Consider the following 11,563-nt stretch of genomic DNA (forward strand, 5'->3'; position numbering starts at 1 on the left):
TGTTTTCTGGAAGTATTCCTGAGCCCATGTTCTGTATGTGATGCAGTGCCGTCTAAGGGCCCGAAGATCACGGGCATCCAGTATGGTTTTCCGGCCTTGACCCTTACGCACAGAGATTGTTCCAGATTCTCTGAATCTTTGGATGATATTATGCACTGTAGATGATGATAACTTTAGCTACGCTTAAACACTACGTGAAAAAACTCGAGGCCCAGAGAGAAGGAAATGAATAGTGGAATAAAGTCGTTATTTTTGTTTGTTTTTGCACACAGAAAGTATTCTCGTCGCTTTATAAAATTAAGATTGAGCCGCTGTAGTCACTTGGACTATATTAACGATCTCTTTAATACATTTTCTGGGCCAGCAAGTTATAGTGTCTTAGAAGCCTATGGAGGAGTGATCCAGCTCTCAGATTTAATCAAAAATATCTTCATTTGTGTTCCGAAGATGAACGAAGGTTTTACGGGGTTGGAACGACATGAGGGAGAATAATTACTGACAGAATCTTCATTTTTGGGTGAACTAACCCTTTAAACATCATATAAATTTAAAAATATTGCTGATTACTTACAAAGCACTAAATGGTTTAGCTCCGCAGTGCTTGAGCGAGCTCTTAACGCATTATAGTCCTTCACGTCTATTGCGATCTCAAAACTCCGGCCAGTTGATAATACCTAGAATATCTAAATCGACTGCTGGCGGTAGATCCTTCTCCTATTTAGCACCAAAACTCTGGAAGAGTCTTCCTAACATTGTCCGGGAAGCAGACACACTCTGTCAGTTCAAAGCTAGACTAAATTAACTAAATTAAGACTAAAAACATTATACATGTCTATTACTCAAATCAGTTAAATGATTATTAGGCTGCATAGATCAGGTCAGCCGGAACTGGGAACCCTTCCTATAACACCGGATGTACTCGTTACATCATAAGAAGAATGGCATCTACGCTAATATTAGTCTTTCTGTTCATTCCGAGGTTTACTGAAGTCAGCCGGATCCGGGCCGTATCCAGATCAGACGGAGGACCTGCGCCTGCACACGTCCACAACGCATCCCTGAGGTGCCAGCCTCATCAGCCCTGTGAAGGCCTCATCGACACCACAGCCATCAGATTGGTCTGTATTGTATCAGAACATTCAGAATATTATCCAGTTCCTCTGGTTGGAAGTCGGAGTCACGCCGGTGTGGAGACGAGTTTGTTGAGGATCAGTGCCAATGCTGTCGTGTGGATGAGGCCGATCAGTGCCGATCCTCAACAAACTCGTCTCCACACCGGCGTGACTCCGACTTCCAACCAGAGGAACTGGATAATATTCTGAATGTTCTGATCCAATCTGACCTCTGACCTGTGACGCTGCCTGGATCATAATCATAATCACACACTGTTCGCTCGCTGGCCAGAGGAGAACTGAGACTGAGTCTGGTTTCTCACAAGGTTTATTCCTCCATTCTGTCACTGATGGAGTTTTGGTTCCTTCACTGTCGCCTCTGGCTTTTGTCTTGCTTAGTCGACATTTAATATTCAACAATATTATTGATCTGCTTTACTTAAGGTGGATGATGACGCAGTTTTCTTCTAGAAACAAACTTTGTTGTATTATTTTCATGTTATCACTGTGAAGCTGCTTTGATACAATCTGTATTGTAAAAAGCACTATATAAATAAAGGTGACTTGACTTACACTAACCCCACCCAACACACACACACACACACACACACACACACACTACTGCTCGTTACAGTCAGAAAACCATCTTCATCCACATTTTCTCCATAATTCTCGAACTAACTGTCTAAACTGCCAAACTAATCGACTCTAACAGCTTCCCATCATGCACTGCTTCACGCCTGGAGCATGCGTTGGGTTTCTGCCTCGTGAACATCAGAATCTATAATTCAGGACAGACGGCGCATGTAAACATGAATGATTTATTCAAGACGAGTGCAGTGAGCTCATCACCTGATCCGATCAGCTACAACACAACAGATTTGTGTTTGATTTGAAGCAACAACAAAAAATGTGAAATTTGGACAAAAATACAGACGTATAAGACTGTGAACTGAACAGCTTTAGTGAGGGAGAGAACTACAATCCCATGAAGCATTGCAAGCAGAATAATGGAATGAAAAACATTATATTTTTATTGCAAAATATGCATATATATATATATATATATATATATACTCAGTGGGCGGAGCTAACAAGCTCTTTTGACACGTCTTGCTTGTTTCGACTGTGATTCGTGGAATCTCACGAACGGCATCATGGGTAATGTAGTTTTTCACCAGGAATTCCAGTTAAATACGATTATTTTAAAAATGAGTTGAAATAATGCGGGCTGAAGCACATACTATCGCTCACACAGTAGGGCTTAGTTTTTACTTCCGACTATTGCACTTTATATATATGTACAGAACTTTAGTGAGACACACAGAATGAAAACTTCACATCTGAAACACAATCATCTGTAGAAACACACAAATGAGCTATCATGACTAACTCTCATGACTAATAGATTACAGCATTACTGCACTGATCCTGATGAGTCCCGAAGATCCTGAGATGATCCAAGAGGTGTTTACATGCATCACATTAATCTGTTTACATATTTAATAGGGCTGTCAAAAATACTGCAATCAATATTTTCAGTTTAACACGTTTTACAAACAATATAACATTTTGTAGCTTTAAGAAAGATTCATATATATATAATTTATACAGTGAAGGCTATGCAGTGTTATTTTACATTTGATCACTTCATTCAGATTCTGTATATTCTAAAGCTGAACGGCTATTACAGAACACTCTGAGATGATTAAGTCCAAGCTTCTCTCGTGTGTGTGTGTGTGTGTGTGTTGCGCTTCACTTGTGTGTGTGTGTGTGTGTGTGTGTGTGTGTGTGCGTGTGTGTGTGTGTGTGTGTGTGTTGTGCTTCACTCGTGTGTGTGTGTGTGTGTGTGTGTGTGTGTGTGTGTGTGTGTGTGTGTGTGTGTGTTGCGCTTCACTCGTGTGTGTGTGTGTGTGTGTGTGTGTGTGTATTGCGATTCACTCACCATCCTGCAGGGTGGCGCTAGATGCGCGAGTGGACGAACTCAGAGCCGTGGAGACCAGCGTCCAGTGCAGAACCAGCAGAAGAACACCCTGCATCATGAGCCCTGCAGAACACACACACACGTCAGATACATGCTTCACTGAGAAACACTGAGACACACACACACACACACACACACACACACACAGCATCACGAGCTGGAGACCAGAGCCCTGCAGCACACACACACACGTCAGATACATGCTTCACTGAGAAACACTGAGACACACACACACACACACACACACACACACACACACACAGCATCACGAGCTGGAGACCAGAGCCCTGCAGAACACACACACACGTCAGATACATGCTTCACTGAGAAACACTGAGACACACACACACACACACACACACACACACACACACACACACACAGCATCACGAGCTGGAGACCAGAGCCCTGCAGAACACACACACACGTCAGATACATGCTTCACTGAGAAACACTGAGACACACACACACACACACACACACACACACACACACACAGCATCACGAGCTGGAGACCAGAGCCCTGCAGCACACACACACACACACACACACACACACACACACACACACACACACACACACAGCATCACGAGCTGGAGACCAGAGCCCTGCAGCACACACACACACACACACACACACACACACAACATCACGAGCTGGAGACCAGAGCCCTGCAGCACACACACACACACACACACACACACACACACACACACACACACATCTCTCATGGTTTGGGTCATGAAACGCATCGCAGGACACAGTCGTCTGTCGCCTGTAGCCACACACATAAACACACATTTACACACATTAACACATTAAGGCACATTTTGTTGGAGAGTGGAAAAATCACTGAAAGTGCCTGTTATGCTATTTTAAGGCTCCTACAGCAGGTTCACACGCATCAAAGCTCAAAAACACTGTAATTTCCTCATAACATCCACGGCAGAACCAGCGTCTGAACTAGGGCTGTCAAGATGGCTGAAAAGCTCAATTCGAATTTCTTTCTTAAATATTAGTTATTAATATTACAGTTTTTTACAATCGCTATGACAGATTTTTCAATACATTTAACAAGTTTCCTAAACTCTTAACGCACCAACACACCTAAAACACACAATTGGCAAAACGGTTAATTTCATGCTCAAAATCACACATTATAAACTAAACTGCAAAACTAATTTTCAAAATACAATAATACACTAACACAATACACTATGTCTACCAAAACATTAACACATGTTCTCTTCCAACAGGAACATTTAGTCAATCACAGCACAATGACATAAAAAACACTAACATCAGATGGAATTACAGAAACTGCATTATTTTATATGTGTCAGGTCTGCCCTTATACAACAGACATATTATTCTATAGATATATTATACTATATCTATTATATCTATAGATAATGTATTGATCATAGATTGTGTTTTGCACTGCAGTTTCTTTTGAAGTCTCTCTACATTTTTGTTTTGTTTGTAATGTAAATGCCTTTTTGTTGTTTGTTTTTTTTTGCAGCAGAAATTCAATACAACAAAATAAATGACCCTTCTTAGAGTAGCTTTATAATGTATGGTTTATGAAAAAAGAAGACAGAGACAGAATTGCTGCAATAACGGCTTTATTTGCTACAGGACATTTCTGCAAGATAACAAAAATATGCAATATAGCTGCCATTTACAGTATTACTGTATGTGAAAATACAAAATATACAAACAGAAAAGGCCATCTTCTAATCTGCCTGGTCTTCTGCATTTGTCCACGTTCTCATCCACATCACACCTGATATCTTCCCTGGCAAGGCATCTTGGGAAGAATCTTTTACAGTAACATGCCTTATCCACCCCTGGCAGTGTTCAGCTGTGATATCTTGGTATGCAGCATCTTTTGCATACAGGAGGGACATTTGGTCCTGTGGACTATGGTCAAAAATCTTTCATCTCCAGGCTGAGAAAACTCCTCAATGGGGTTGAGGAAAGGAAGTAAGGGGCAAGGAAAATGGACATCATCCTCTGATGGGCATCAAACCAGGCTGTGACTAGACGGGAATGGTGGAATGCCACATTGTCCCATATTTGCATAACTTCAATCAGCTGTTTCTCACTAGCAATGGAATAATGTGAAAATACAAAATATACGAACAGAAAAAGCACCAGAATAAAAAAAAGAGTCATCTTCTAATTATTTGCATAATTCAATCAGCTGTTTCTCAGTAAGAATAGAATAAAATACAGGGGATATATTTGTGTTTCAGTTCACAATATAAACAGTGGTTCACCTTGACTTTATCCTGTAAGGTTAGGTTTAGAACATGGTGTTATCTGTTCTGACATACAGTGTTAAATCATTGGTAAATTTGGCAGTAAAAATCCATTGTTTTGTTCTTGTTTGATCTTGTGTGTAAAAGAAGTTCAAGCATTTTAAATTTGTGTTAATTGTATGCATTTTGTGTTAAAGCAACAAGAAATGTGTTAATAGTATAGCTTACACAGGCGGATGTAGTGCTAACTGTGTTAAGAGTTTTGGAAAATTGTTAAATGTATTGAAAAATCTGTCATAGCAATCGTAAAAAACTGTAATATTAGAATTAATTGAATTCTAAAGGCAATACTTAATGTTAAAGGTGACATATTATGCCCTTTTCACAAGATGTAATATAAATCTCTGGTGTCCCCAGAATGTGTCTGTGAAATATCAGCTCAAAATACCAGATCATTTATTATAGCTTGTCAAATTTGCCCCTTTTTGTGTGTGAGCAAAAACACGCCGTTTTTGTGTGTGTCCCTTTAAATGCAAATGAGCTTTAGCCCCGCCCCCGTTCAGAAGAGGGCGGAGTCTTCACACGAGCTTCAGAAACTCTGGCAATAACAGAACAGGCCAATCTCCCTCATCCAGAATCCCAGTATAACCAGTAGCGAGTGCAGCCTTACGGAGAGACTCAGGAAGAGCTTCTGAATGTTAGTGGACACATTTCTGTAGTTGTTGTGGAGTTACACTGATCATCTCATCATCATGTTGAACTTCTCCACAAGTGTCCACAGTTCCTGAGGTCTTTATAAGACAGCGGTGACATGTTCTGGTCAATAGTGTTCAGTGCTCGTCTGAGCTCAACCACAGAACAGCTTCAGGCTCTGCTGGATCTTCATCAGTGCGTTAGAACTGGTCTCTGTTGGCGTGTGTGGAACCAAATGTCGGCTGGTGTGTGTAAACGTGCAGATTAAGGGCCGGTGATAGTGAGCTGGAAAAAGAACTGTATTGTCTCCTATGTCCATAAGAGGGCGCAAGCGAGCGCAATATAAACCAAATCAAGCATCACATCTTTTATTGAAATAACATTCACTTTTTAAAGTGCATTAACTTTTGAAACAATTGTTCTTAAATAAAATATAATTTCTTTAATGTGCATGCAGGGATCTTGATCTGAGCGAGTGCTGAGCGCTCTCTGCTGACAGTGTGTTTCAGCTGATGAACACACATACACACACACACACACACACACACACACACACACGCTCAATTCCACGATTTTTGCCTCCAACTGAGAGGGTTTCGTCAGCATGGAGACTTTTCCCGCCATTTTTCACATTAGCAACGCAGCCGCACTGCGCTGTACTGGATAGGCTAACAGAAACACACCGCGTCAGTGACGTCATCATCATGTCTCGCGCCTCTCCACACACCAAAAATTTTAATGCACGGTTTTTGTATTCGAATATGCAGTTTTTAAAAAAATTCAACAAATTTTCTAAATTCGAATGTCTATTTAACAGCTCTAGTCTGAAACGCTTCGATCAAGGATTCAGTCTTTCTAAGCTCCGCCTCTCCGAGTGCTGCTCTGCTCTGATTGGTCAGAAAGCAAACGCTCATTATCATATCTGAATCTCAGCTCTTGATCACAGTAACGATGGCGTGGGTTTTACCGTATCGATCTCAGAAAACAGCGTCTTCTCCACACGAACAACACGAACCAAACTCCTCCAGTCTCAGATACACTAGTGTTTGAGGGCGGGGCTAAGAGACACTGCTCAGCCAATGGGCGGTCATTATGCAAATTAGTAAAATGTAAGACTGGAATTACTGACGATTCGTTTCAGTTCAGTCGATTCTTTCTTTTGGGAGACAATAACTGCAGTTTTCAGACGCAGCCAACAACTCTTCATCTGACCTTTGACCTTTGCAAACCTTTTACATTCACAACCAGCTCTATTACACACAGCACAGGGAATATCAGAAACGGCATAATAGGGCAGTTTATTGATGAAGAGCAGCTCCTCAGTTCCTCGAACCAATCATGACATTAACCAGTATTAAATTATTATTATATTAAAAAAACAACTACTGGAATGATATTAGAAAATCTGCAACAGTTAACATCAACAAATCACACACAATCATTCTTATCGTTATAATAAAGTCACTGATGAACCATTCACATTATGGAACATGAATTAAGAGATTTGTTAACATTAAAGGCACTTTTAATCAGATCATGTCGACTGGAGAAAGCCATATTTCCAGAAGATTAAACACAAACTCAATCCAGGACAAGAAACATTTGCTCAGTGACTGTAATTGCACTTATAAGCTCTTTTCCTCGAAAGACCAAAGTTTGATCTAATAATGTTACACAAAAGCAGATGACGACAGGAACGCATTATAAAAGCAGTCTTTAATCCATTAAGTCCAGTAATGAAAGCGGTGATTGTTCCGAATGATCCGAGTTCATGTGTGATCGTCCATTTACTCTGGTTCCGTGTCCCTAAAAACTCCAACCCTGTTCAATAATCTCTCACACACACACACACACACACGTCACACACACACACGAAGAGCTTTAGAAGTGAAAAACGCCTTCATTTCTATCCAAGCTCCATACATGCGTTTGTACTGAAGCTTTTCCAATATCTGGAGGAGCTTAAGAGCTTAAAAAGAACAGCAAGAATAGGAGATTTAGCCTCCGCCGCCATTGTCACGGATTAAACGCTCGACGGATCATCTTTATTCGTGTCTGATCAATCCAGACATCTAGGATTCAGGATCGGCCCATGATCACATGCATAAAATACTTTATAATTCAAATAATAAATTCATAAATATACAGAATATACAGAATGTTCTGTGTTGATTTTCCACAGGTGTGTGAGCCGTGTTTTGTGTTGTAGGGTTGAAGGAAATGTCCGGAAACTTTTTTTTTCTATCAGGACATCTGCGTTTTTCTACATAGTTTTTCTTACAGTGTGGAAGTGAATAAAAAGAAAATGAAATCATGAATGTGGGTTGTTTTTAATATCACTAGCTATGTTTACATCCAAGTTAAACATGCGCGCAAAATTTGAATATGGCATAAAACATGAATAAAGTAGTGTTCCCATCCCACGTGTTCAAGAGAACAAAATCGTCACTTCCTGGTGCAAAATATCAGCAATAAAACTGTAAGTTTCTGCAATCTTTCTCTTTCTCCCTCCATCATAAACGAGTGTGTCTCGAGCGTCAGACGAAACACAGTAAACGCTGTCATGTTCTCTGGCGTTCGGATGCTGGTGTTCGGGAACACACTCGTGTGTGTGAGACGCTTCTGGAGGGAATTAACCCAAATCATTCTGATCACACACTTTCAGAAACACCAAACCAGCATTAGAGACGCTGCGACGCCATTGGTCCACTGGTTACTCCAGTTATCCAATCACAGATGACGCTGAGCCAAAGTCACATGAGTTTATTGAGGGATTTATTCAGTAAATGTGTTTCCATCATAGTTTATGACTTCTTATCGGATAAAAAAATGTTTCCACTTCAATTCAACCGGACACTTTTTGTCCCACTTCGTTTCCTGCCATCTTGTCCATGAAGAATGAAGATTACAGACGATTTGTTCTCTGTGGTTTCTGTCCCTAATCTGAGCGGGAACGGGGTCAGTTGTCCAGATCGGACCTCTCGCTAGGTCACTTCAGTCGACAGATGGACGTCTACAGTCCAGATCTCAGTTAATTAGCTGATCAATAAGCTGCTTATAAGGTCATAATGAGACAAACCAACACATCTCACACACACACACACACAGCATCATTTCTGCAGCCCAAACCGTTCGCACTGAATCGAAGTGTGTGTACATTATCCTCTAGTGACACGACAAATCAATGTTGATTAACACTGGATAAACTAACCCTAACTAACCCTAACTGACCCTGACTAACCCTCACCCGTGACCTTTTTTCGGGACATTTAATTTAACATTTAATTTAATATTCAACAATATTATTGATCTCCTGCATTGACACCATTATATGAGAACTGAACTGAGCTGGACGATGACATATATATATTTATATATATGAACTAAATTAATAACTTTTTTTTTTTACAACAAAACTGAACCATCGCTGAACTTAAGCTGGACTATGACACTATTTTCTTCTAGAAACAAACTTTGTTGCATTATTTTCCTGTTATCTCTGTAAAGCTGCTTTGAAACACTCTGTGTTGTAAAAAGCGCTGTATAAATAAATGTGACTTGACTTGACTGCCAGAGAGCAACAGAACCAAGAGTGCGTCACAGTTTCCAGGAGATCCTTCTCTGGAGGACACGTTTCTGCCAAAACACATTACCGTTAAACCACCCGTACATGTTACCATTAAACCACCCGTATCACACTAGTCAAACAAGCATGAGCAGAGAACCGATCTTCAGATGCACACACTCACACACACACACACACTGTAAACGCCACTGATATGATATTATTGTGGACTACAGTCTGAGTTTAGATCATAACGCTTCACGCGAGTGTCTCAGTGCCGTTCTTCTTCTGACTGCATGAACTCTAAAGCTTCTGATCTGAGTCTCATTATCTCTGAACTTCGGGTCACTGGGCCGAACACTGACATGGGAATCAACCCTCATTAAACACACACATGTGCTTGAGGACACGGCCAGCAGCCACGGCTCACACTCAACTCATGCAATTCAATTCACATTTAGGCTATTTGTACAGCGCTTTCCACAATACACATCATTTCAAAGCAGCTTTACAGAAAGTGCATGAGTCCACATTACAGTTTAGAGTGATCTGTTATCAGAGGTGTCTGAGTTATGCATTTCAGAAATGTACATATGCAAATCACGGTAAGCTAAAAATGTATTAATTTAAACAATGTAATAATTTAAGGCAGAAATAATGAACTCATTGATGTAGTGAATACTTGTCTCATGCTGATAATCATACTTTATAGACAATAGATTATAAGATTCTTACCGGTAAGCGAACTGGATGGACAGAAATGTTTAATTCATGGAAATAAAAGAATAAATCTCACAATGCAAATAATGCTCAGAAAAACAGGCTTTATTTTCACTATGCAACATTTAATCTTTGTTGTTTGGGGTTAAAATTGAGCTGAGCATCACGATCTTCATCAGATTCACACACCGGCAGGTTCGTTTCCAAACGCTGTACAGAAACTAAAAACACAACTGTAAATTATTAAATCTGTCGGTTTTCCGCCTCGAGGCACGAGACTCGTTCAACGGTGAGAGAAGAAGAGAGCCGTAATTAAATGTGATTCATCCTGTTGGATCACGAATGTCTGAGGAAGGCGACGGTAAACGAGTTTTATGATCTGAACCATCCGCGAGTAAATAACAGGTTTGGTGACAAACAACCATTGCGAGGAACACACAACATTTGGATTCATAATATAAATTAAAGCTTTAGTGTAAGATCTGTCGGGAAGACTCAATTGTTACGTCACTTATTACCTACTCATCTATCCAATCGTGTTCTAATACTTGTAGTATAAAATATCAGTACTTACACATGTATGAGTTTGCAGATGCTGACGCTTTCATTCACGTCCACTAACCCTAAACCTCCACCAGGATCGTCCCTGACCCATACCTCCCCGGGGGTCTCTCACTCTAACTCTAACTCTGACCCATACCTCTCCGGGGGTCTCTAACTCTAACCCTGACCCATACCTCCCCGGGGGTCTCTCACTCTAACCCTAACTCTGACCCATACCTCCCCGGGGGTCTCTAACTCTAACCCTGACCCATACCTCTCCGGGGGTCTCTCACTCTAACTCTAACCCTGACCCATACCTCCCCGGGGGTCTCTAACCCTAACCCTGACCCATACCTCCCCGGGGGTCTCTCACTCTAACCCTGACCCATACCTCTCCGGGGGTCTCTCAGTCTCACTCTAACTCTAACTTTGACCCATACCTCCCTGGGGGTCTCTAACTCTAACTCTAACTCTAACTTTGACCCATACCTCCCCGGGGGTCTCTCACTCTAACCCTGACCCATACCTCTCCGGGGGTCTCTCACTCTAACCCTGACCCATACCTCTCCGGGGGTCTCTCAGTCTCACTCTAACTCTAACTTTGACCCATACCTCCCTGGGGGTCTCTAACTCTAACTCTAACTCTAACTTTGACCCATACCTCCCCGGGGGTCTCTCACTT

General features: G+C 41.2%; 1 protein-coding gene across 1 annotated transcript in view; it reads right to left on the reverse strand.

Annotated features, from left to right (window-relative positions):
- Nucleotides 1-11,563, reverse strand: part of crfa4 (cytokine receptor family, class I receptor 4) — a 40,942-nt gene that overhangs the window by 17,104 nt on the left and 12,275 nt on the right. The window contains exon 2 of the mRNA XM_079864038.1: nucleotides 3,058-3,159. Coding sequence (XP_079720164.1) covers nucleotides 3,058-3,154 — 97 coding nt within the window. The 5' untranslated portion in view covers nucleotides 3,155-3,159. The remainder of the gene's footprint in view (nucleotides 1-3,057; nucleotides 3,160-11,563) is intronic.

Source organism: Squalius cephalus (genome assembly GCF_949319135.1).
Source record: "Squalius cephalus genome assembly, chromosome: 2".
NCBI lineage: Eukaryota > Metazoa > Chordata > Actinopteri > Cypriniformes > Leuciscidae > Squalius > Squalius cephalus.